The 26,469-nt window shown below is 33.2% G+C and overlaps 4 protein-coding genes and 1 long non-coding RNA gene across 8 annotated transcripts; 2 read left to right on the top strand and 3 right to left on the bottom strand.

Annotated features, from left to right (window-relative positions):
* Window positions 1-5,619: 5,619 nt before the first annotated feature.
* On the bottom strand, window positions 5,620-13,155 carry LOC110636248 (diacylglycerol kinase 1). Of its 2 annotated transcripts, none has more exons than XM_021785880.2 (8): window positions 12,732-13,155; window positions 10,826-12,327; window positions 10,191-10,554; window positions 9,620-9,696; window positions 8,848-8,967; window positions 7,877-8,041; window positions 7,298-7,435; window positions 5,620-6,168 (listed from the first exon to the last, which is right to left on the bottom strand). In XM_021785880.2, exons 2-8 carry the CDS (start codon window positions 11,984-11,986, stop codon window positions 6,019-6,021), a joined length of 2,175 nt encoding a protein of 724 aa, XP_021641572.1. In that variant the 5' UTR covers window positions 11,987-12,327; window positions 12,732-13,155; the 3' UTR covers window positions 5,620-6,018. The 2 variants fall into 2 exon arrangements, with proteins under 2 accessions (XP_021641572.1, XP_057988389.1); XM_058132406.1 differs by lacking the exon at window positions 12,732-13,155 and adding an exon at window positions 12,413-12,702.
* Window positions 13,156-16,133: 2,978 nt separating this feature from the next.
* LOC110636247 (40S ribosomal protein S19-3) lies at window positions 16,134-18,181 on the bottom strand. The gene is made up of 4 exons (XM_021785879.2): window positions 17,913-18,181; window positions 17,036-17,126; window positions 16,745-16,928; window positions 16,134-16,406 (listed from the first exon to the last, which is right to left on the bottom strand). The coding sequence occupies exons 1-4, from the start codon at window positions 17,994-17,996 to the stop codon at window positions 16,334-16,336; spliced, it is 432 nt and encodes a 143-aa protein (XP_021641571.2). The 5' UTR covers window positions 17,997-18,181; the 3' UTR covers window positions 16,134-16,333.
* A 2,936-nt stretch (window positions 18,182-21,117) lies between these two features.
* LOC110636260 (NAC domain-containing protein 101) lies at window positions 21,118-22,809 on the top strand. Of its 2 annotated transcripts, XM_021785906.2 has the most exons (3): window positions 21,118-21,380; window positions 21,988-22,265; window positions 22,521-22,809. In XM_021785906.2, exons 1-3 carry the CDS (start codon window positions 21,179-21,181, stop codon window positions 22,572-22,574), a joined length of 534 nt encoding a protein of 177 aa, XP_021641598.1. In that variant the 5' UTR covers window positions 21,118-21,178; the 3' UTR covers window positions 22,575-22,809. The 2 variants fall into 2 exon arrangements, with proteins under 2 accessions (XP_021641598.1, XP_021641597.1); XM_021785905.2 differs by having other exon boundaries at window positions 21,988-22,809.
* Window positions 22,810-23,198: 389 nt separating this feature from the next.
* Window positions 23,199-26,153, top strand: LOC131171941 (uncharacterized). Its single transcript, XR_009142603.1, has 2 exons — window positions 23,199-23,730; window positions 25,664-26,153. It is a non-coding gene; the product is annotated as an uncharacterized LOC131171941 (long non-coding RNA).
* Window positions 24,132-25,957, bottom strand: LOC110636262 (UDP-glycosyltransferase 83A1). Of its 2 annotated transcripts, XM_058132405.1 has the most exons (3): window positions 25,669-25,957; window positions 25,456-25,587; window positions 24,132-25,079 (listed from the first exon to the last, which is right to left on the bottom strand). In XM_058132405.1, the coding sequence occupies exons 1-3, from the start codon at window positions 25,955-25,957 to the stop codon at window positions 24,193-24,195; spliced, it is 1,308 nt and encodes a 435-aa protein (XP_057988388.1). In that variant the 3' UTR covers window positions 24,132-24,192. The 2 variants fall into 2 exon arrangements, with proteins under 2 accessions (XP_057988388.1, XP_021641601.2); XM_021785909.2 differs by having other exon boundaries at window positions 25,456-25,957.
* Window positions 26,154-26,469: the final 316 nt, after the last annotated feature.

Here is a 26,469-nt window from a genome sequence, read left to right as displayed (position 1 = left end):
TAATTACATATGAAGAAGCATGTATAAGAGGTGTGGTTTTAGACACAAATACTGAGGGTTCATACCGAATCCGTCACGTTCAAGATCCTCCTTGGCACCTTATGCGGACATTCAGACCTTGTATGATGGGTTCACGAGTATGCTGTGTGGCCAACCAGTCACTTTGCTAGGGAATGCCCGTGTTGAACCAGCAAATGTTCCTCGTCAAATGTATCCGGTGCTTGACAAGGGGGCGTGGGTTTGGAGGTAGATCAGGTAGAAGTCGGTTACGCCACTCAGGGGTCAAGCTCGGTTTTCACCGTGACCCATCAGATGCTCGGCTTCAAATGCGTATTCTTCTAGTCTGTTCCTATGAGGCTCGTGTTTTGATAGATCCGGGTGCTACGCACTCATTTGTCTCCCCTGTGTTTGCCATGAGGTTGAGTAGAAACCCTACCACTTTAGAATACCCTTTGTCTGTAGCTACCCCGCTTAGCGACAACATAGAAGTAGACATGGTTTTTCCGGGTAGCCCAGTAGTAGTGGATGGAAAGATCCTCCCAGTAGACTTGGTTCCTCTACCAGTAATGGATTTTGAATAGCCTAGTAATATTGCTAAGGATCACGGGGCAAAGTTTTAGAATTTTTAGAGCTTATTTGGGCAGTTTTTGCAATAATGATCAATTATAAGGACTAAATTGAAATTTTACATATTGTGATGGATGACTGATTTGATGGGCCCAGGAGGGGCTGTGTGATGTGATTGAGCTGTGGATATATGGATTGTGAATATAGAAGTGTGTTTTGAGCCATTTTGCAGGTTGGGTAGGTCCTAGGTATAGGGGAGACTCTGCTGGATTTTCGGCACGACTTAGGACGTATTTAGTCTTTTCATGAATTGTATTAAGTCAATTGTGTTAAATAATTATAATGTGATTGTCAGGTGAGTCGGGACAGCCTTCTTCCTCCGCCCATCCACCACAGTGACCGTTGTCAAGTCTGTGAGTAAAATATTAATTTTAATTTTAATTTCACTATTATTATATGTTCAAGCATGCGCATGCATCACTTATATGCATATATCTATGTAGATAAACTTTAGGCACGATTTATGTTGCATTCATAACTGTGAAAGTGCCATGTATGTTGTTGTGGTAATTGGAGCGTTGGCGTGCGTGTGATGTGGTGTGGACTATGGATAGGACGGTAGACACGGCTTGAGATCTTCGGTAGACACGGCTTGAGTTCTTCGCATTTGGTTATTAAGTGGAAGTCCGAGTGAATTCTTCATGGAATTAAGAGAGCTGTATAGGGGATCAGCTCCCATATATATTATAATTGATATTACTGGGTGCGTGAGTGCTCCAAATTACCTTTTTGCTATTATGATGTGAATTTATTGCTGTTGTTGCATTTCACTCTAAAGGGTGCATTAGTTTTAGATAGTTATAGAGATTATGGTTAAAATTGATATTTTACTCTCTGAGTCGAACGCTCACTCTTGTTCAATATTTTTCGAGGATTTTATTGTGGTTAACCTGCTTTTCTCCTTCGCAGGTTGTTTATCAATATTTGTGTAATTTTATTTACTCCTAGAATTTTCGCATGTGTTAGAAATATTTAAATGATTCGGGTCTGTAATATAAATTGTTATGTGGACCTGTAAAATTATTATATGCATGTTTGATGTACTGGATGAGGGAGCTGAGCTCCCATTTATCTTTATGTTGATTTGAGTATGTAGAGGGTGAGCTGAGCTCCCCAATTGATGATATATTTTGTTTACAGGTCGGGTGAGTCAAAAACTCCCCGTTGAAAGGTCCACTTCATAGCCGGACTTTGTCCGGTTGATTTCTTGAAATTGGGCCCAAATGGGCCTTAGAGTTGGATTAATGAACAGTTATGCTTACTACGGGCCTCGGGGGCTTTAGGCTGGCCCAGGTCTTAGTGCCGGTCCGGCCCATAGATTGGGTCATGACATTTTTAAAATAATAATAATGATAATAATTCAACTATTTGAGTGCAAGAATAACTGAAAAGAAAACCCAACTAAACTCAAGATTTTGAACACTATCAATTTTAAGAAAAGTTCAGTTTTGCATTGGAACAAGGTTGTTCATTAACTGACAAATCCCTTGGCAGCCAAAAGTATTAGATTAAAAACTACATTTTCTTTTACTAGATATACATAATTTTCCTTCAGAATACATAGGCCCATAGAAATCAAATTTTGGACAAAACCCATGTACTATAATACGCAAACAAGAGGTTGTCCACCTATATTAAAAAGAAAAAGAGGGGGTAGTAACTCTAAGAGGCATATATTAACATAAATATTTTGAATATTGTATTAACGTATACCCAATTATTTGGGTTTGTTCTTCACATCTTCTACGCAATAAGATAATTCACATAGGGCAGAAGATTAATAGTTGAAACAAATTTTTTTTCCTTGAAGACACAAAATCTAAAGTTAGTACCTTTCTTGTGCTAAAGAGGGAATGAACTAAATCCCATAATGGTTTACTACAGGGGAAGCTTAAGAGACCAGAAAGAAAAAGCTTGGTAGGTTGAGAAAGGTGCATTAAGAGTGAGATCAAAGCCAGAGGAAGTATTGTTAAAAAAAAAAAGAGTGACGGTTAAAAAGAGAGCTTTACTCAAAAGGAACTAGGAATTTTTTTCTTTTTGTTTTCTTTTTTATCAGAGAAAAGGAACTAGAAATGAAAGGTTAATACCTCATACACTGAACAGAAATCAGCACCAGAAAGTTGATGGATGGGCACAGCCGTGAGACTCACCACACGAAGATTTATTTATATATATATATATATTTGTTCATGGAAAGCAGAGCGAGAAAAAAGAGATTTACAATGAGAGGCTAATTTTGGAGGGCACTTTTCCTCAACCCTCATGTTGTGCTTGAGTTATAATGGTTACCGTTCGTATGAGATATGCTTTAATTAATCAGTTTTCTTACTAAGAGAAATTTTTTTTTAATAAAAAATGTATATTCATATATGCTAATCACACACTCGTCATTAAATGTTACAACTTACATTATTATATCCATACACATCTTAAAGGATTCTATCATAGTTAAGTGGAGATTGAAGCTTTGAGCATTTTTGTAAATATAGGAATTGAGCATATACCATCTCATCTATTTGGAAGGTGAAAGAAAGTAATTAATGAAAAGATAAAAAAGAGTAGGAAGAAAAAAGGACAGAGAGGGTTATAATAAAAAAAAAATTAAAAGTGAAAGGAGTTAATATATATTGTTTATGTGTTGAAAAGAGATAAAAGAATGATAAATTTAAGAGGTATAAGAAATAAAATAATCATAACTCTCACTTCTTATTTATCCCTCTTTACAATCTAACTTGGACGTAAAAAAAATTAAAATTTGAGAAATAAAAGAAAATAAGATTTACCTTTGCATTCACCTCTTTTTATATAAGTCATTTATTTCTCGTTACTTTTATTTATCTTATTTATCTTTTTTGCGCTTCCATCTAAGAAGGGCTTAAAAGACCAGTGACTAAATTCAAATTTGTGACCACAGACTGAATGTGTTGAGGTGGCAATGGATAATGTGCACACAAAAATTATTTTAACTATATGAATCATTCACAAACCCAATTATTCTTATTTGAATAATACACAAATCCATTTAACTCTATATATTTTAATTAATAATTTGAATAAAATATTTTTATTAAAATATTTATATTTTAAAATTTTATTACTTTATGAAATATTTAATTTTTATTTATTTAAAATATAATATATATATACACGTGATTTCAAGCAACGAACATTCTATGCATAAAATATGAATTCAATATAAATATTATTTTTTAAATTCAATTATATAATATTTAAACATATTTCAATTGAATTTAATGGGATTGAGTATTGAAAAATACTTATTTGTCTTTTTCTTACCATTGGAATTAACTCCTTGTAGGTTGAAGGAGAATTTTTTTTTTTAATGATGAGTTTTTTATTTTTATTTTATGGGCGTTCAATAAAATGTTGATTTATGGTATAAAAAAATCTTGATGTATTAGTGCTGGACTTGGCATTAAGTTCTGCAAGAAAGAGATAAAGATTGAACTATTAGATTGATAATAATAATAATAATAATAGCAGAATAAATTATTATTTTAAATATGTTTAGATTTTGACATTTCGTTAGTTGTTTTTTTTTTTTTAAACAACATATTTCCTATACTTATTGAACAAAGCCAGTCAAAAAAATTGGCCTAGAGGATCCTCTACCATCGGAACCCACGGGCGAATGAGACAATGAGCATGCTCATCTTGACCTGAAAAATCAGTAATCAGTGTCCCAAATGGGATTGCAAGTTCTGGTGTCAATTCCTGAGGAAGCTATGTACGGGTATACGTCTACAAGTCCTGAAAATTTTCCAAGTGGAAACGCTGACAAGAACAATCAAGCAAGTAGTGGGTTCAAATTTTAACACTATCGACGGAGCAACTTCTGATCAAATTTCACTCTTAATAACGACAATATCCTTTACATCTACTCCAGAAATTTTCCAGAGAAACAAACTTTAATTTTCTGTTGTTCCATCCTAGTCATCTTCTGGTTTGACCCTTTTGCTCACCATTCTCTCTCTGTGGAGACATTAGGTCCAAACCTAACCTCTTGATTTAGATGTATATTGCACTTCTTGGAATATCCTGAGAGATCAGGTAGCATCAAAAGTTTTGCCTTTCTGATGTTGAGATTTGAGTATGCTCATGGTCATGGTTATCAAACATATCTCATTTTACACACTATTTTCTACCCGTATATTGATTTCTTTTTAAATTAATCTCCATTGATTCCTGTCTAAATTAATCATAATTGGTATGGAACTTAGGTTTTTGGGTGCTTTTCTTGGTTCTAACTAATTGCACAACTAATTCTATATAAGAACATCCTAAAGACGTAGAAAACAAAGCAATTTTCTTGTTAAGCATGGAGGATTTGATGCCATTTGCAGTGTATACTACAAGGAAAAACTTTGATAAATAAACCCATATGGGCCCATTAAAGCCTAAGCACCATTACCAAACACCAACTATCAAAGATGGGAGAGGCTTTAAAGCAAAAAAACTTGCCTCCATCGTTGGACTTCCCAGGAGAGGAGGAGATGCCAAAGACCAATCCCACCCGTGTCCTTAAACCCATTTTCAGTCCGAGTCCCCGGTGCAATGGCAGCACTCTCTACGACTCATTCGAGCTCAGAGCTATAACCAAACAACTCAACAAGGCCATGCAAAACTTGAATGGTTCATCGCCCACTCTGATTTCCTACTTGAAATCCCCCTTTTACAACCATTATTTAGATAGCATCTGCAAAGAACATGCTCAAACACCAAAGAAAATAATGGGTTCCCGGATCACTCAAAGGTCCCTCGACAATAGGGCAAGCAGAGCAGGCACTGGTGCATCACGCTGGGGATTTATTAGCAGGCTGTGGAAAAAGGTTAAACAAGGAGTGCTATGGAATAAGCAGAGAAATGAGAATTAATCAAATTGTTCATGAAACACTGCAGCTGATGATCAAATCATGCTTTGCAGAAGCTGTTATTGTACATATGATGTTGAACCTTGTGTTATGGAATGAATTATCCAGTAAAAAATGCTTGCTTCTTGATAATATCTTTTATCATCAGTAAGAAAAATTTCTTCAATTTGTTTCCTAGCCACGGAAACTAGAACTCTGAGTTTATTACACAACATTACCAACTGAAAGGAAGGTACAAAAACAAGGGATACTAATTCACTTTTTCCTGTCATGTTTCTATAACAAAATTTCCCCTTTTCTGCTAATTTTCAACATGGGGAATGCTATAACCTGTAAATTGAATTTACAAACATGCGTTGGCTAAAGTACCAAGTTAAACACCAATAACACGTGGCATTTGTATGAAGAGATGCAATTAGCAACGTAAAATGCAAAATATTTTTCCTGAGGCAGTAGTTACCAAAACCACAATATCTAACAGGGTGACCAGAGATGACCTCTAAGACAGCCTAAGTGCCATTTCTTGAAGAAGTGCTCGCTTCTGTGAAGCATTAATCACATGATTAGTTTCAGCATTCTCAAGTACATCAGTAATTATGGCAGCTGCATGACCAAGAGGTTCCTCAGCAGCCCTCATTAACATGAAAGCCTGCCAAGCAAAAGGAATTGGTCAAGACATCCAGTCATTCACAAACAACAAAAATTACAAATATTAGTGAGCATACAATTTGCCTCGGAAATTATGTGTATGAGAGAGAAAGAGAGAGAACAAAGGATGGGAGGGTCTAGGATGCCAAAAAGGGAAAGCACTGTGAGAAAGCATCAAGAGGCCAAAATGCATCTTCACATAAATTTAAAAGTTTAACCACAATATCGCCCTTAATGCAAAAGTTTAACCACAATAACGCCCGTAATGCAACTTGATCTCACATGATGCATATGTACTATAAAAGGAGCATGATATTAATGGTTAGAAAACTGTCAAGAAGATATAATATAAACATCCATACGAGGCATTTGCACCACTAAGGTAAGCAAATAAAATGTATAATGACCACTCCCAGCCCCTTAAGATCTGTAAACTTCATCTTTCAGTTTAAATTTTCCTCCAGATTCTCTAGAGGACCAAGAAAAGAGATGCTCAAACAGGTAGTCAATTTAAGTTAAGACTCTTATTAAAATAACAACAGCTTAAAAGTGATTGCATGGGCATCCTGGGATTACTAAAAATGAAACTGCCTCATGCATGGTGGATGCTGAAGCATTGATGTACAACTAGTGAAGCTAAAGCAAATCAAGAGAAAACATTTTATATTTGATATCATAAAAAATTGTTCCTAGATCCTTTAACACAAAATAATATTTTAAACCAAATAACACATTGCTGTCTCATCAATGGCTGAAACCAAACCCTTTTCTGAAACTGGCAAACTTTTTGTACAATTGTGTGTCTCCATTACTTTGGCTAAAATAGCTCATGCTGATCACCAATTTCTATATATGACCTTGTTATGAGATAATGCATTCACTACAGATTGGGCAGATTTCAAGTGATTAAAGGTCCCTGAACTCAATCATTGAGCATACAAAATATTGTAAATAATGAAAAAATTAAGGAAATGGGGAAGGTAACATATTGATATTGCTTATAACAGGTAGTGCAGTACTTCTTTACATTTGAGAATGGGAGAGCATGTCTAAAACAAGATAATGGCAGAATCTAGTAAATCCAACTTGCCATTATTTATAACAATGAGAGAGAGAGAGAGAGAGAGAACCTGTCCATGATGAGATACAGCCAAAGTACAAGGCTGCTGAAACCAAGGTTCTCCATCAATCTGCACAGGCAATGCAGCAAGAAGTTGTATCTTTATTGACTGTCCCTGTGCAAGCCTTCGAGCACGAGAAAGCCCCACCTACCCACACAAAACAAAAGCTCAAAATCAGGAGATGAAACTAAACATATTTCTGTTGTAAACAATTATAAGTCAGTTTGAGCCAAAGCCATGTTCTCTGCTCTGATGAAAACAACAGGCTATTTGGAAGACTAAAATGGTAATGAGTGCAAAGAGGACACTAACAAAATTTCATTTTTGAGTATTTAACTCAGAGCTGGGTTCTTCTTCCAAGCATTAAAATGAAACAAAGTGGTCTAAATGCAATCTTACATGGACGTAAAACTTTATGCTCATGTGCCACTTTCTAGGCATTAATGGAAATTCACAAATAAATTTCACATGAAGAAGTGTCATTTGAGTTGCAAGAAAAACCTGCATATTTCATTATTTTGGAAAAGAAACTACAGTTCAGTTAGCAAAAAATCCATGTGCACATATAAGTTTTTTCACTTATTTTACCTGAAGCTTTCCAAGGTGCCATGTTCCAGATATGCTCACAACCTCTAGTATCTTATCATGCATGGATTGTGGATCAAAGTTATCATAGTGTTCATCCTCATTTTGCCATAGGTCTACACCACCCATATAGCTTCCAATGTTTGCAACAAGTACCCCCTCAGCATCCTGAATTGTATAGAACAAAATCAATAATTTCTAAAAGACATAGGTGACTAGTGAGTAAATTTTTTATTGTGGAACACCCCAAAGCTTTTGCATAAATATCCATAAGACCCAGCTTTTCACAATTACTTTCAATCCTTCATAATTCATTAATAGATCTATTGGACATGGACAAAGTTGAAATGGTGAAAATACCACATATAAATGCAGTCCCTAATTCAGAGGAAGAGAGAAGAAGATGAGAACCCATATCTGTCTCTTCAGTGCCTAACTGCTTTAGTTTTCACAAATTAGAATTTGACATTAGAATAAAAATAATAGATAACAGAATATGCAGCATATGAAAATATATGAAGCATATTCGATCCTTATATCATATCATCCCAAAACAAAAAAATATTCCATTCAGGATTGATAGGAAAATACTAGTAAAGTTTGCATGTGAATTAAAGCCTATTTCGCCCAAATTAGAATTTTGTTTGATTCCAGAACTCAGATGGACACTGACCGCATTAGGAACTGTGATGTAAACTACTTTTTCAGAGAAGTACCATTTAGATCTTTTTGCAGAAAGTGCATAGAAATTTCTTTGGAATATGTTCAGAAAATTTTATGAACAAACATGACAATATGAACTTGAAAAGCAAATGTTAATTAGTTTAACCAAAATATTCAAGAGGATGATCTTCTCAACAATATGTGTGACAACAATGTCAAACAAACATCACCATAGATCAATGTGCACAAGTTATCAGTAAAAGTTCAAACTATTTTACTGCAGAAACAGTTGAGATAAGTGTGGCACTAACCTCAGGGACCTCTATTTCGACACCATCTACTTCCACTCTAACTTGCCATGGAAAGTCAGCAAATGTCCTGTCCATTATACTCCTGGCCCCTTCTCTTGCGTAGAGAACTTTGTTCATAAACTGCAATTATACTAAAGCAATTTCAGCCAAGTGAAAAAAAAGTATGGTTCTCATTTATAAATGAAAGACAAGGAACAAACATATACTCGAACTTGGCAAAAGCCCTTCCAGGTTACGATTTAAGCATGCGTATTCACAGTCCACCAAAATGAAACATAAAATTAAGAATGAAAATAAATCCATGGTAACTGGCACCACAGGATATTGGCATGCCCATAACAATCAATAAATTCATAATCCACCTATACATGCATAAAACACAGAAAATCCCATTTCACTCTGCTATATGATCTGCAAAGTTTTTCCCACCACAAAGTAAATTTTAAGTTTTTATTTAATAAACAATTTCAGTACTCCATATTTCAATCAAGTAATACCAAACTAAAATAACGCATCATCTTCCCTTGGCAGTTGGCATATCCAATAAACATATTTCTATACAAAAAGTTCCCAGAAGCCAGAACTATTTAATTATTTCTTATATTTTCCTGCTGCAAAGATAAAAGGTCATCTCTGGTAACAACACCATCTAATTTGGTGGGCAATCTATTGTCTTACACAGGAAGTCAAACTCATCCTCGGTGGCAGTGATGTCCTGTTAAATATTTTGCAGACCAGTTTGCATTTCATCCTAACCAAAATTTACAGTTACCTGGTTATAAAACTTCTCTGGATTTTCTTCCCGCAGATTGTGGATATCCAGTGCAACCTTTGCATCACACCCAACTCCTGTAAACAGTACTTGCCACAATGAGTAATTGTACTGCACAAAAACATTTATGGCAGAAGAAACGAAAACGAATATGCATCCCACCCCCCAACCCCTCCAACCCCACCCACCACCACCACTGCACACCTACACACATACACACAAGTTCCAAAAATGTGTCTTATTTGACTGGCTTCAAAAAATGAACAATGAAATACCCACAAGCAGATCAACATGACTGAAGATATTTCTGGAACTAATCAAACATGTTTCAGGAAATAACCCTATGATATGATACTTCACACATACAAATTTGATGATCCAAGCCAGATTTTGAGTTGAGATCTTGAGATCCAATAAGGTTTAGTCCCACCTGTACTTGTGATCTATTTTACCACTCCAAAAGCTTATGGCAGGCACACATCCATTTAGAGATCAAACATGCATCCAGATAGCATGCAGTATCCATCAAATAATTCAGCCACATAATTGCATAATATAAGCATTTACCTACCAAGATAGTTGTTCATAAATTTGGAAGACTGAAGTTGCTTTCCTTGATTTACAATGGCTACCTTCCACCGATCAAGAATAGTTACTGCAGCATGCTCTATATGGTGTAACAATGTGCAAAGGCCTCCTTGTTTCTCAACTGAGCCCAGACCACCTCCCCAGGATAGTACTCTAGCCAAGTCATTTCCAGTTCCAGCAGGAAGAATAGCTACAGGTGGAGGAGAAATAAAATTTTGTTTGTCTATGGCATTCAAAACCCAGCCAACAGTACCATCTCCACCACATATGAGAACTCGGAAGTGAGGCACCTTCCTGAAAAGATAAAGGCCTACTTCTGGCCCCTGTTTTGAGCTCAGTTCAAATACCTGTAAGAAATACCAGTATAAACAACCCACATTTAATACTATGTAACATACGAGAAAAGAGAGAGAAAATAAAATAAAAAAGGTCCACATGGTCCATGTTGATAGATGGACAACAGCCATAGTTTGATCCTTAAGTTATGTGCTTTTATTTAAGAATTGTTGATCAAATATCTATAACTCTATGTAGAGAAAAGACAGCTGAGTTAATGAATTAAACACACTGCAAAATGGTTAGAATCTTAGGAAAACTTCTCTTTGGAGCAGTTCAAACCTGAACAGGATTCAAAAGAAAGTTCAAACGCTGCCTGAGGGAATCTCCACGCTGAGCCCCACTCTTCTTGTTGATGAAGACTAACAGTGGTCTTGCATCAGGACGCAAATCAATTATTTCATATCTCTGTTTCATTCGTACTATCTGAGATTCATCTTTCTGATTACGTGATCCACTTCTTTTAAAATTAGGTTTTGAGTTCATCCTATCTACGCTACCACCATGGCAAGGACTTCCCCCATTCAAGCTACCATTACAGCTTTCCTCCCCACCTTGAGAACCATTTACTGTAAGATGGGCATCAGCTGTGCTTTTTGAAGATGGGTCACAACAAGTGCTAGCACTATTACCTTTGTCAACAGAGGACTCATTACCATGCTTGTACTTCTTTCTCTGACTCCTAATACTTGCACGCACTGAAGAAGCAATCTCGTTTGCTCCATGTGTGATAGAGCTCAAAAATCCACCTGATGAATTCAATTCTTTAACATGAAGCGGTGATAAAATCAGCCTTCTAAATGGACCCAAGTCACAAATATCTCCAGTTTCATTAGACATGCTACTGTGACAATCGACATGTACAAGTCGTTGACACCACAAGCAACACCATATAGGGGATCCACTAAGAAAAGACCCGCTACATGGCTCTTCACAAAAACTACAAAAGGAAGTTTCGCAAGGTTGATCTGTCATCTCTGTCCATCGAACAGCCCATTGGTGCATTACATTCTCAAATCCAACCATAGATACACACTTGCAATCCTTGTGTGCACTTGAAGAGCAACTTAGGTGTGCCGCTGCACCACAAATGCTACAGTGGTGAATAAAACTGTCTGAGGCCACCATAGGCCCAAGAGTTTGAGAAGGAGACATGGACCTTAAGCAGACACAGCAATTTAAATTCTTTCCACGCGATATAGGTTCGAGAACCCACTTATGAGGAGTTACAGGAACCTTATGCCTTGCCTTTGGGTTTTTCTTTGACCTGGCTACGGCTTTCATCCAATTTAGATTGATGTTTCTTCTCCATTGGAAAGCAGTGTAAGCTATTGTCAAAATACCAACTAAAGCAGCAATTAAGCAAGATAAAATAAAAATGCGAGATTCAGTTGGATTGTTCCAACCAGAAAGCAACATCCCAATTTCTCTATCATCATCCATTCTTCAAATTGTATTCTTTCTCATTCCATAAGCTCTGCCATGATTAAAAGATATCAGCAAATCACACAAAAACTAAATTCCTATTCATCCTCCAAGCTACCTCCGTCACTGAAGCATACATAAGTATGATAAAAATGCTTGAACCTTAAAACCCATTTCACTTAAAACTCACTACCAGAACCCATATTCACATCACACTGATTGAAATAAACCCGTGAATTCAAGTAAGCCACTCAATAATAGTAGTCGACCCTAGTTCTCTAAAATATAGACCCTAGTTCTCTGAAATATAGATCCAAATCTCCAAGGCAATAAAAAGCCAGAGATAACACAGATGATACCTGTTAAAAAAGAAAAGGCAGAGAATTAAGTTCAGACACAAAATGCAAATAACCAACGTTACCCATTACCAAAAAATTGATACACTTCTTCTTTCTTCTCCAACTATGGCAAATATTCTTCATAAGTAATACTCAAATTGCTTAGTCAAGCAACGCAGATGAACTCCATTATCATTTCAAACTCCTTAGCCGACCATTAGAAAAATAACAAAGTCAAAAGGGGGGAAAAAAATCCGATCTCTTGCACCAATACACGGGACAAAAACCACACATAAGAATTACAAAAACTCCATTATCTTAACTATAACACAAAAATTTCATTTCCAAAAAGGAGAATTATAATTAAAACGGCTTTTATTTCCTGCCAATCTAAATAAATAAACAAAAAAAAAGCAAGAGCTTACAGTAACAGTACACGACGAGCCAGAGAAGAAGACGATCGAAGGAAGGTGAAAAACCTGAGGTCGATCTGGAAAGAGAAAGTGAAATCCAGGGATGGAGAGAGGAAGAATCTGTTTCGAATTTAGAAAATTTGAGCATCTAAGCAAGAACACCTATCCCAAAACCACATCCAAGACGTAGTATTTCATTGGTATTCGAAATCGAGGGGAAAAAAATATGGGCTTATGAGTTACTTTTTTTTTCCTCTAGAAATTAAAAATAAAATAAAAATTACTACTTTCAAAAGCAAAAGCGAAATCCAGATATTCTCTATTTTGGGAAAGACGCGTCCAGAGAGAAAACGAAGGGGCCTAGATTCTGAATCTCGAGCACGGCCTGCCACGTGGCACGAGCGGATGCTATAGTGGCAATGCTGAGTTCCACTAGACTGTTACGGTGGCGTATTGAGCTGTCGACATGTTATTGATTAAATTTCTTAGTTACATCAAAATGTTTAGTATAAATAATTATTACATTATAATTTTTAATTTAAAGAAATTAAATTAAATTTTTATTTTATTAATAATTATTTATTTAAAAATTAAAATTTATAAAAATAACATTTAATTTTTTTTTATAATCAATCAATATATATATAATTTTAATTAATATAATAATTATAAATTAATCAATAAGTAAATAATATTAGACTATATGATAATATTTTTCAGACTAATTATAAATTTATCATTTTCTGCAAACTCTTCTAAAAGGAACAATTTCCCAATATTTGTCACGGAAGGACAAAACGTTTTCAAAGCAAACGGAAATTTAGAAAAATGAAAAAAAGCTTTTAATTGATTGAAAAGCACTAATTTCGTGAGAATTGATTATTATAACACTTTTTTTGGCATTGAAGTCGTTCTTTGTCTGAATTTAAGGATCAATTTAAAAGCGATTGTAATCAGAATTTAAACACTGAGCAGATGTGCAAATGGTCGGTTCGGTTTTGAATCGAATCGAATCGATAAAATTAAAAATTAAAAATTTTAAAAATCAAATCGAACTAATTAATAAGAGAAAATCGAATCAAATCGATAAATATTAGTTCGATTTGATTTTAAATCAATCAAATTGAAATTTATAAAATTTCATATTTTTAACATTAAATCTAAATAATAAAAACATATAAACAAAAAAAATAGAAATCAAAACTTAAAAATCTTAAGGTTCGGTTCGGTTCGGTTTTCTTTGATTTCGATTCGATTCGATTCGATTTTCTTTGATTTCCTATATATATTAATAATTTCGGTTCGGTTCGATTTTTTTATTTTTTTATGAAAATAACCGAACCAAATCGATTAACTGAAATTATCAAAATTATAAATCGAACTAAACTGATTAAATTTTAAAACTTAACTAATTAAATCGAATTGAATCAATTCAGTTCGATTTTTCAATTTAAATCAAAAATTACTCTCCCCTAATTATTGTGGGTTGTTTGATGGGAGTTGCAGCAGAGACTTGCAATAAGAGCCAGCTTCTGCCTTGTAAACAGCGAAACCAAACCCCAGCTTCAACCTGGCAGTTAAGGAAAGTTGAAACTTGTTTCGTCTCCTTGTCATGGGCTTCCATCTCATTTTGTGATTCTGAATCTAACTGCTACGGCTTTATTTGGATTTATTTTACTCATGTTTAGCCATTATAATTAATTATTTCTGAATTTCAATCTATATCTTAAAAACTCTCTAAATTTTAGGTTTTATTTATTTCATAAAAAAAAAAATTTCATGAAATATTTTTATTATTTATTTGTAATGTTAAACTGTTATTATATATTTATGTTATACATTTATAACTATTTTTTACATTTTTATGGAATTATCAAAGTCTAAAAATGATAACTTAATTTTTTGTTTAACTAGAAAAATATTTTTTATTAACATATTTTTTAAGTACCTTAAATATTAAAAAAATGCAAGGAAATGTTTTATTAAAAAATATTTTTCACAGAAAAAATGAAATCTTATTATGACAAATTTTTATTTAGTCTCAATTCATTATGCATTTAGAACTTAGTAAAAATATATAATAAAATTTACATGTATAATAAATAAAATTTATTTATATTTTGAATTTATCATAAACAAAAAGAGTATTTAATTTAACTAATGAAAAATCAATCAGTGCTTATAAGTTAATTTAAATTTATAAATATTTAAAATTTTAAATGTTTATAAAAATAGCTTATAAAGTATATTTGTTACTTAAAAATATTATAAAGAGTATTAAATGAAATTTATAATAAAATTTTAAAAATTAAATAAAAATAATATAATAAAATACTTGATCATTCTATTTTTAAAATTTATAAACTGATTTAATCATTCTTAAAAGTAATTTTCCATTTTAATCGTTAATAATAAAGTTGAAGAGCTAAATTTCCTCAAAAGTAATTTTCCATTTTAATGGTTAATAATAAAATTAAAGTGTTAATTTTGACTTTCATCTCCATACACACGCCTCTCTCTCTCTCTCTCTCTCTCTCTCTCTCTCTCTCTCTCAAGTTGATTCAACAACAAAAACCTAAAAATAATCACAACAATCCAGTACAAAATCAACAACAAAAACCCAAGTTGATTCAAACATAGCACATTAATTTAAAATGATTTACATGCTAAACTCGATTCATTCTCGCCTAAAGCAGCAACCTTCGTGTTGTTACTCAAAAATCAAGCCACCAAATAATAAATAAATCAAAAAATACTAAATAATAATAATAATAATAATAATAATAATAATAATAATAATAATAATAATAATAGAAGATTAAAAAAATCCACAACAGAAATTAACAAATTCAAAATCCAAAGCAAATCCAGAAGAAGACGAAGCTAACGCTGTTGCTTCTAGTGATTATTTTGGTGGTTGGGGATGAAGTCGAGGAAGGCGCCGTGGAGGTGTATACGCACTGTGGAGGTTCACCTATTGTGTGAATCAAAGGAGATTGCGCAAGGAGCGATTAAAGTGAAACCAAACATGATGGGTTGTTTGGGCTGCGCAAGGTTGAATTGCATTCTCACATTCAGTGCGAATTGCAATTAATCCAAGAACACTTCTTTTCTATGCATAACGCAATTCAAGAACACTTCTTTTCTATATTAGTCAAGTCAAACAAACACCTAACCGATGCCATAAAGATCCAGCGCACTAACTACACTGATATTGTGCGGATCAAATGCAATGTGTCGTATCAATATGATGGGTTGATGATTCTTCAGATGCATGATCACCAATGACTATCTCAGGATACTGACGTAGTAAATCACATTGGTAGAATGATCAAACAATAGTTTAAAGATAGGTTATTTTAGGAGTGCTATAAAAATGGACAAATGGTTGGTGTGCTCAAACTAGATAGCTACTTCAAGAAAAGAATCCGGATATAAAATTGAAGGCAAAAGTCAAAAACTTCCACAATAGGACATGAAAAACTCATGTTTAACGTAAAAAGTACCAGGCAAACCAAGAAGGTAATTAATTAACAGTACTCTCTACATCTACTTCCAATTAAAGAACTAGACTCCAATATTCCATCATCCTCATCAAAGTTGGAGTAAATCACTCAGTGAGCAACTGCAATCCGTCCAGCAACTTGGTCAAGATCCCTCTGGCCACTAGATGTAATTCTTCTACCGCTGGTTAAAAAAAAAAAAAAGAGTTGTGAGCACAACATTTGGTAGTGCATCAGATTGATGAACAAAGAGAGGAGAGAGGAGAGGAGTAAGGGAGAGAGAAAAAAAAAAAGAGAGGGAGGGGAGGGAAGAGAGGGAGGGAGGGGGGCGCGCATTCTTCAATCTTTTAACCCCCTAGGAAGGTCATATTTCTACATGTTTTAGGAGAGTTATGAATAGCATAACCCCACACACGAAGATACTTCAAAGTCCCAAGGCTAAACAACTTAAATTCAAAGTCAATGATAAGCCTGCTTCCAATTACAAATCATGAATCTGGAATTATATAAAAGTAGACTAACCCCTTAGGATCAAGGTCAATGATGTTCATGTTCTGTAATTGCTGAAGAATGTGTCGGGCAATAGATCCACTACTCTTGCCAAAATGAGGTGGGCGACTACCATTCCTCTTGCTCCCTCCGTAGATCCTCCTGAACGCACCAACACCAAGACCACCCCTCAAGTATATTTTCCTCGCCATGGAAGCTGTATAGCAACTTAGATTAGATAAAAAGAAAAGATAACACAATCATACTACACGAGTACCCACACAAACAGACAATGTATGTCTCGAGGGAGCGAGAGATATGTACCAGCCCTTATGTAGTACCAATCAGGATCATAGGGTGCAAGCTCCTTCAAAGTGCCAGTCTTCACAATATCAGTCCATGGAGGAAGCTCAACCTAAGTCAAAAAAAAAAGGAAAAAAAGAAAATTTTAGAACCATTACCTTTTTAAGAACTCCAGTTCAAGCTTATAATTTTTCCAACACATCAAGATATGACAAAAGTTAAGTAGTGGAACATCAAAGAAAGTCATGCACGCAACCACACCAAATCCAGCATTGCGCCAAAACATCACAAATTGAGCTTGACAACATATTTCAACTACCTTAAGAAAATCATAAAACGATTCAACATACACCAGAATTAAGAAAATACAAAAACAATCTCAAAATAAAAGCAGCCAGGCAACTCTTAATTGCAATGCTAGCCAAATGCTCGCAGAATTTCTATATAAACTTCCTGGGATACGGCAAAAAGAATTAATGTTATTTTAAACCAATCCAATAGACATGGAAAATACACCGCCATAAAGCATAGGCAATTACACTACACAGAAGGCTAACAGAGATGCTGATAAAAGAAATACTGCAAAATAAGCAAAAATCCATCTTAAGTGACGAGATTCTCAAACGATAAACCAAAGATCGAACAGAACATTCCAAACAGCTTGAGCTATTGAGAAAAAAAAAAAAAAAAAAAAAAAAACCCAAACTCAGACAGCTAGATTAAGCTAAAAACCAATCAACCCAAAAGAACCAAACTAAAAAAACCGCAAACAAAAGAAGAAAGGAAACAAATCAAGCTTACAAATCTATAAAACAGTTATATTAAAGGCGAAACAAAACAACTTTATAGATTCATTGATCAAAATGCAAGCAAGCAAGCAGGCGCATTTGCGTCTTACCTTTCCGGAGCGCTTGAGGTGGGCAGCGTAGGCCTTAACGAACTCGTGAGGAGAGACATCCTTCACCGTTCTTGCTGCCTCCATTTTGTTTTGTGTCCCTTTAGCCCTGCTTCCGGTGGTCTAGCTAGCCGTTGCGCCGCGGAACTCCAATAGAGAAGAGAGTGTGCTAATGCTTTCGGGTGAAGGATTTAGGGACCCTAGGGTTTTGAATAAAGTCCAATTTACCTGCCTTTGCCTCAAAATTACGTTTATGTCCTCCCTTCACTGCCGCTATTTATTAGAACCTTTTTGCAGAAGATATTACCATATTTTATTGTTGATTGGAGGAAAATTCATGCTTATAACTCTATTTATTTATAATTACAATTTGTATTTATTATTTTATAATTAAATTGACAAGATTAATCCTAAAAACCATATGTTTAACATTTAATCATTATAAAATATAAGCTATTTAGTATTTAAATTTTTTACAACTCTCTGAAAATTTAAAATTAATTATATCCTCAACTAATTATATATAATGATTAATTAAACCACAAAATGAAATTACAATTTTTTTTTTAAATAAAAAGGTATTAATTGTGTTAAAGTTTAAATTTAATCAAATTTATTATATTTTAATTAATTATAAATTTTATTTTAATAATTAAGAATAATCATTTATTTTTCTAGTTATTTACAATTTTTTACATATACTTATTTTAGAATTAGGTTTGTATTTTTTTAATTAAAAAATTTTAATTATCTAATTAAAATATAAATTGTGATTTACCAAAAATTTAATTTTATTGATTTATATCCTAATTTTTTTATCTTTATTTATATATTTTTATAAAAAAAATAAATTATCATATTAAATATTAATTTTTTATTTAAATATTTTTAAATTTCAACTATTATCTTTAACTCATAAGGAAAATAATTATTATCTAATTTTTTTTATATTTTTAAAATTTTCAAAATTCTTAAGTTTATTATTTTATGTTATATATATATAAAAATAATCAACTTTTAGTTAAATTTTTGGTTAGATTTAAGAATCGTATATTGTTGATACTATAGATATTAAAATAGTGGTCAAATCATCGCAGTTATAAATCCTAATGCTCATAAGACTCTTAATAGTATGGACTCCAAGTGTACCTAGTCATAGACTTTTAATTCTAATAGAAATATATATAAATAAATTTTAATAATTGTCATTGAATTTATATTGTTGTACCACTATAGTCATTCAATTTAAAAATATAACATAAAATGTTAATCAATTTTTAAATTTTGCACAGTTTACTCCCTCTAACCTCCAATCATCGATTTTCTAATGAAATGCTGATCTAAACAGTTGCAGTATGGCATTAATCAATATTTCTCTTTTCTCTCTGAAGTCATATGTAAATTAAATATTTCTCCTCTCTGTAGAGAAAATAATTTTCATGTGTAGAAAGAATAATTTTACATCATGCGTAAGAGAGGAGAGAGAAATGCTGATTAAACTTCACTCTGGACCTATTAAAAAGCAGTAATTAAAAGTTCAAAAAATTTTATTATACAACATTTAAAAATTTATAAGATTTTATATTACATTTTAAAATTAAAAAATTAGAATAATTATTGAAATTTATCGAATATACACCAAAACTTATATAAAAGTCATTAGGTATATACATAAATCTCTTAATCAATCATATTCAACTATCCCATCCGGTATTATTTTCATATTATTATATATCTATAAAAATAATGAAAATGAACTTTTAATTAAATTTTTTATTAAATTAAAGAATCATATATTATTGATATTATAGCCACTAAAATAGTCTTCAAATCACCGCTATAAGTCCTAATATTCATAAGACTCTTAACAATGTCAACTCCAAGTTCCAACTAATCACAAACTTTTGATCTTAATAGAAATTTAAGCAACTAATCCACCTAGTTTTCTTTGCTACATTTCAGATCCAAGATCCAAATACTCAGGAGAGGAGAACAATATCAATTATTTTTTTCAAAAATTATATATATATATATATTCAATAAAAAATTATTCATAAAATTTTAGAAATTATTTTTAAAAATATTTCTTATATTTAATGTCTAAGAATTTTAATAATGGCTTAATAAAAATAAATATTTATAAATTTAACTGCTAAAATTTTATCTTATTTAAAAAATAATTATTATCTAAATTTTTTTCTACATTTTTTTAAATTTTTAAGTTTATAATTATCAAATTATATATCTTAAAAATGAATTATGTTTTAATTAAATATTATTTCAGATTAAAAAATGGTAAATTACCTTTTAAAAAATTATATATATAAATAATTACTCAACAAAAAATTATTCATAAAATTTTAAAAATTTTACAAACATTTCTTATATATAAAGTCTAAGAATTTTAATGATAATATTTCAAAAAATACGTGCCATAACCATTTTTTTCCTACTTTATTTATTATTATATTTATTTATGATTATATCAATTAACTCAACAAATAAAAAAATTATTAACATTTTATTTATCTATTAAGACTTAAAATAAAATTACAAATAATTAAAAATTTTATCATAACAAAATTTGATAATATGATTATAAAAATACATAATAAATTATACTATGTAAATAGAAAAAAAAAAACACATGGTCAAAACAAGTAGTTATCAATTAAGCGTTATCAAAGTGGAGCTAGTTATAAGAAGGGAATACTAATTTCTCTAGGCTTCCTCACTTCCCATCAGATTGTGAAATGCTTATATTATTAATGAAATAATTAACCCTTAAAAATGTGATTAATATTATTAATTGGCCATAATTAAACGTTCCCATTTGGCAGACATTCTATAAGATTAAGAGTGATTTACATGTTGCATGGAATGACCATTTTATTTTATAATTTATCGTAAAAATTGACCCTTTTCTCACTCTTAGGCAACTATCCAAGAGTCCCATTTAACAAGAAAGTGAAGTACAGCCACCAAAGTCCCTCGGGTAGCTTCAAGACTTTGTCTTGTACAACAAGACAGAATCACGGTTGTTCAAATCCTTAAAAAAGCCAAAGTACGATATGGAACTGGTCTAAAATAATCGTGCACATTCAGTTATCCATTATGTCTTGCGTATCCAAGTTATACTAGGATTCCACTTCACTTTCAAAATGCGTTACGATAATGCAATTTTTTTTCCGTATATAATGACATGAGATGATCAGCTCCTGTGCCACACATTCAGATTGATCATTAAGAACCTGCAGGAGCAAGCACACATGTTGGATTTTCAATCATCATATACGGATTGCCAAAGTGAAATTCTCACAGAATTCCCAATAGGGTACAGATTTTTGCCCACTGATGAAGAACTGGTCACTCACTATTTGAGTAACAAGGTGTTTTACAGGCCTCTTCCTGCCCATGTTGCTCAGGACATTGATTCCAGGGAGTTCTATAGCAAGGCTCCTAACAGTATTGGTATTTTTTTTTACCACTCTCCATGTTTATATATCATCCTAATTTCTTGATCTTAATTTATATATGCATTCTTTCTAACATTTCATTTGGAAGCACCGTTTTTAAGGTAAGGTAAAGTTTTTTTTTTTAATGTAATTAAGATATATAAACATGTTTGGGTGGGAGATTTTATGGAGAAGATAAAGGTTTTTGAGGGATTCATAATTTCTTTTATTTTTCTTTACTTGTTTTATTTTCTAGATTGATTGATGAATAAAGAAAGAACTAAAAAAATGAAGGCTGACAATAATCAAAGTGTATTAGGAACAAGAAATGAGATGAGAATGGCAAGAGAAACTATGAAGGAAAAAGAAAAATGGAAATTTGGAATAGCAGCATAAATTATAGCCAAAGATCTAACCCCATGTAGTCAACTTAATTGTTTTCTTTTGTAGAGCACTAAATATGCTTAATTATTTACTTAATTATTCAAAATTAATGAAAAACAACTACTTGGCATGCATTGGGGTGAATTTAATTTTTTTTTGGTTAATTTTTTTTTATATTTAGGCATTTATTTTCATTTCTAACCATAATATTTTTTTCTTTTTTTTTTATTATTATACAGTGAATTACTCCTGTGGAGAAAGGGAGTGGTATTTCTTTCTTCATGAAGATGAAGACTTTCTTGTAGAAAATAATCCAAATAGAATCGTTGGAGATAAGATAGGGTTTTGGAAATCAACTGGGCAAGAAAAATCCATATGCAACTTAGATGGAAATGTTTTTGCCTCCAAGTTTCAGTTTACTTATTTCTCAGGAATCTTTCCTAACGCTAGGAAAACACATTGGAAGATGGATGAGTACCGATTACCCTCTCAATGTCAAACTGCTCACAGTTTCCAGGTGATTACAGCAAGACCAGTAACATGCTTCTTTCCCAACACACCATGCCATAAGCTGATCATTCACCTCCTTGTATAGAACCTTAAGCTTAAGAGCATGTGAATAATGACAATTTTTAAGGATATATATATGAATTATGACAATTTTTAATTTTGAATTCTTTTTGGAATGTATGGAGAAAAAATATTATTAATTTGATAGTAAGAATTAGTTGTTGCATTTGCTAACATTTTTATCTTAAAATATTGGCTGCAGGAAGAGGAATGGGTACTAGTAAGACTGAAAAGAGGAATGGAGTACAGTAGTTAATTTCTAGTTTCATTCATTTTTTTTTTAATTTAATTTTTTATGATGCTAGGAATAATAGATCAGCTGAGCAAATTAAGCGGAGAGAAACTATATGTATGATGAATTTAGTTTTTCATTGAAAAATTTATGTTTAGACTTCGTCTACCGTGTAATAGGTGAATCTCATCATACAAGATAAAATTTTCTAGGTTCACGATGAACCAGATGTACATAAGAAAAATTCTTGTTATTATTATTTTTTCCTTCTTTATTTATTTGTATGTATTACTTTTTTTTAATATAAAATTTAAATTTCATTTTTTTTTATTTCTAATTAATTACTATTTTTTTTATTATTTTATTTGTTCATGAAAGTACTTTCTATTTATTTTTTCTCTCTTTTTTGTTAACCATAAAAGGTATGATTTTTAGGAAACCCCAGTGGTTAATTGTACTCTGGCATTTATGTAAGGCAGATTGATTTTTTTGGGAGTAATAGTGAAAAAGTTGATTTTTTGGGTTGTTAGTGAAAAAATTGACAGATGAATCACCCTTAAGATGGGTAACAAGTGGGTTTTTGTAATAGCTAAAGGACTTAACTGTAAATTAATAAAAAATCTAAACGCAAGCGCACGATATCCCCAATAACATTCGACAAGAGGTTTACTTAAGAATCAAAATTTGACGGTAGAGGAGAGCAGCAACAAGAGGCCAGATTGCATTCGGCTTATGGCATCTGGCATGAGGTAAACATTCCACAGGCCGTCGAGGCCGTGAATTGAAAGAGAGCGTTGCGAGGGTGAGGCCGTGAGGTGCAGTCGATGCAGAGAGCGCTAGGTGCAGACAAGAGGAGTAGAGGACCAAGGCCTGTGAGGTTTTGGTGAACTTATCGCCCATGTCGTCGTCGTCTTCTTCCAACCAACAAGTGCCGAGCTACCAAACCCATCTCTTCCACTCCAGTGCCTAGTAGCTAGCCGTAACTGCTGGCTATCCCCTTGCATCTGCTATCGCTGTACTGCGAGCTAGTGTATCTGAATATCTGATCTTGCACCCATGTCGAGCCTTCCTTTAATGAGGCAGCTAGAAAAGGGTGTTTTGGTCACATGTTCATATCTTGGTGAACTCTGCTGGAGTGTTGTATCCGGAGCATCTCTTCATGGGTTTTGACTACATTCAGGTGCTTTTCTGTAAAGAAACCAGAATTCTCAATCTTCCTTTTTCTTTTTGCAATTAGGGGGATTTTTGGTTGATGATTATGCATTTGGTTTGGGAGTTTTAAGAAATATTAATTCATAGTTATATGGATGGAGAAAATGATGAAATGGGATGCATTCTCTTTTGCAATGATCATTGAAAAAGCTGTTCCTTGAAGTCCTTAACCTGAGTACCTTTAGCTTATTTAACCACAGTGGAGGACACAGATTGTACATTTATTCTCTGTATTGAATGCACCAAAGAAAAAAAGAGACAAAATGAAGGCTGTAAATTGTTATTGCAAAAAGCTAGCTTCCTAAAGAAAACTGAAATTCTAAATTCAGAACCTTGAATTTTATTCTTATAGTATATCACAATTTCAACTATACTTCAATCAGATGCTATCAAGTTTATTTCCTAGAAAAACACAAACACCAAAAACATCCTATTGCTTTATCCGTTCAACAAAGCTTATGAAATTACTGAAAGAAGATCCACCTTCACTAGTGCTTTTTCTAGCCATTTCCTTCAACTTCAGTGAATTGGCTTCTATATCCTTATCAGAAAGCAGTTTCTCTAACTTTGTCTTGATTTCATGCCTAGTTACAATCCCATTGTCATCAGGGATCAATCGTAGGCCAACTTTCCAAGTTTCGCATATGTAACTCCTGTTATGGAATTGATCTGTAAAGTAAGGCCAACATAGAAAAGGCATCCCCTTGCTTAGACCCTCCATGGTTGAATTCCATCCGCAGTGAGAAAAGAAACATGCGGTAGAAGGGTGAGCCAACGCCTTCTCTTGAGGAGCCCATTTGACTATCTTCCCATATTTTTCGACTCTCTTTGTGAATCCATCGGGGAATTCCACAACCATTCCGTTTGTAAAATCTGATCTAACGACCCACAGAAATGGCTGGCCTACCATCTCAAGACCAAGCGCCAGTTCATTAAATTGTTGCTGGTCGCAGACAAATGTACTTCCAAATGCAGCATAGATGACTGAGCGTGGAGGTTGTTGATCAAGCCAGCTTAAGCTAGTTGAGTCCTCAGCCCAAAAGTTTCCAGCATAAGTTCCCAAATGATCACTTGCAAACAATGGACCGATGGGTAAGATGTTGGGAATCAAATTACAGGCTGATGGCTCAAGTTCATAAAAAGAGTTGGCGAGAAGCCAATTACAAATTTTGACATTTTCTGCAATTTTACGAACAAAGTGTTGAAACATGAATTTCTCCGTATCTGGATTGCCTGGGAAGCTCCAAAGGAGTTCATTTTTGTTCCAGGCAGGAATCTTCTTTGACAGGCAGATACGCTCATCTTTCATTTGAATTCCTGCAGAGAATTTCAAGTGCTTCTTTCAAGATCACTACCATATTTCAGTCACAAATCAAATTCTTTACTACGTATCAATGTTTAAATACTAACCAAAACTATTGAATTGCCTTTTTCATTTCGGTGGTATGACATTTCAGCTTGGTTTGTTTGCATAGAGCATGCTTTCAGTTGCATAATTGTCAGATGACAAAGCAGAATAATTAACAAGTAAAATTAAAGCCTAACATAAATGGTTTAGAATCTTAGGTTTGAATCTTCCTAACTGCTAAGACTGGGATGAGGAGGATTATAGCTCATCCAACGAACAAGGTTAAAGTTTAGCATAATTTTATAGACAAATTATAAGTGTTAAAGGTATACTTCATGTTCTTACCATCAACATCAATGATTCCAGCCTCAATAAGCATTTGATTATGCAGAACCAAAGCCAAGTTTGCTACTCCAAAAGGTACAAATGCAGCTGGCTTGATGTCCATTTTCTTGGCTGCTTCCAGTGCCCACCCAGCTGTTATATCAGCAATGATATGAGTTACTTGGTCATCATTGTTTAACTCGTTTATGTTTTCAATCAAATTTTGCAGATGACCTGGCATAAAACTGGGTGCACTCTCTACGAATTCTTTTGCATCTGTTCCGTCTAATTCTACAGGAACTGAAACTAGGCTTATTGGGCTTTCCTCTTTAAATTTCTCAGGCATCGCAGACATGACTTTCACATGAGTGGATTCTGTATTAACGAATGTGACCTTAACCCCATGGTCGGCTAAGTTGTATGCCAACTTCATTAGAGGAGCAACATGGCCTTGTGCTGGGTATGGTACAACAACCACATGTGGTTTCCTGCCCATGATAGAGAAATGAACAGAGGCTTGCATGATTTGATCACAGAATGTGTATATATATCATTTTCTCCAGTTCGATTATTTTATTTTCAAGTGCTTAAACAATAGGCGTCAATGATATCATTGACTACGACTAATTACTATTAGTATGTTATTAACCGTCTGTACTTTTGTTGTTGGTAAAGTCATTGCCTCTGTACTTAAATCTAGATGGGGAACTCAATTGGCATCCTCTTTCTCCTTTTATTCGGCATTTGTTTGTTTGATACTGTATTATTGCTTTTGTCATTTTATCACAAAACTAGTATGTACACCTACATCTTACATAAATAATTGCGTAGCTTTAGCCACATGGGGTTGATTCTCATGTTGTATTAGAGAAAACTTGTATTTCTCAATGGAGATAAAATAGAGTCGTCAGAAAATAATCAGGTTAATTTAAATGGAAAAGCACTGCTTAACAATACACTTGGTCTATTCTTCCTGTAGCTTTTGCTTGACTCTGTTGTGTTTTTCCTTGTCCTCCTTGCCCAAAATAATCCAAA

Source organism: Hevea brasiliensis, chromosome 13 (genome assembly GCF_030052815.1).
Source record: "Hevea brasiliensis isolate MT/VB/25A 57/8 chromosome 13, ASM3005281v1, whole genome shotgun sequence".
Taxonomy (NCBI): domain Eukaryota; kingdom Viridiplantae; phylum Streptophyta; class Magnoliopsida; order Malpighiales; family Euphorbiaceae; genus Hevea; species Hevea brasiliensis.
This window is presented reverse-complemented; position numbering and strand designations above follow the sequence as displayed.

What these genes read in the sequence shown, in the direction of transcription:
- LOC110636247 (XM_021785879.2), bottom strand. Translation starts at nt 17,996, where the DNA reads ATGGAGGCAGCAAGAACGGTGAAGGATGTCTCTCCTCACGAGTTCGTT. An exon ending in ACCTCAAGCGCTCCGGAAAG is followed by an intron (nt 17,127 to 17,912) that starts GTAAGACGCAAA and finishes TTTTTGACTTAG; the next exon opens with GTTGAGCTTCCTCCATGGAC. An exon ending in ATTGACCTTGATCCTAAGGG is followed by an intron (nt 16,407 to 16,744) that starts GTTAGTCTACTT and finishes TTTTTTAACCAG; the next exon opens with CGGTAGAAGAATTACATCTA.
- LOC110636248 (XM_021785880.2), bottom strand. Translation starts at nt 11,986, where the DNA reads ATGGATGATGATAGAGAAATTGGGATGTTGCTTTCTGGTTGGAACAAT. An exon ending in TTCTTTTGAATCCTGTTCAG is followed by an intron (nt 10,555 to 10,825) that starts GTTTGAACTGCT and finishes TATTTCTTACAG; the next exon opens with GTATTTGAACTGAGCTCAAA. An exon ending in CTGTATCTCATCATGGACAG is followed by an intron (nt 6,169 to 7,297) that starts GTTCTCTCTCTC and finishes TTTGCTTGGCAG; the next exon opens with GCTTTCATGTTAATGAGGGC.
- LOC110636260 (XM_021785905.2), top strand. Translation starts at nt 21,179, where the DNA reads ATGTTGGATTTTCAATCATCATATACGGATTGCCAAAGTGAAATTCTC. An exon ending in CAAGGCTCCTAACAGTATTG is followed by an intron (nt 21,381 to 21,987) that starts GTATTTTTTTTT and finishes ATTATTATACAG; the next exon opens with TGAATTACTCCTGTGGAGAA.
- LOC110636262 (XM_021785909.2), bottom strand. Translation starts at nt 25,957, where the DNA reads ATGCAAGCCTCTGTTCATTTCTCTATCATGGGCAGGAAACCACATGTG. An exon ending in TGGAATCATTGATGTTGATG is followed by an intron (nt 25,080 to 25,455) that starts GTAAGAACATGA and finishes AATTCTCTGCAG; the next exon opens with GAATTCAAATGAAAGATGAG.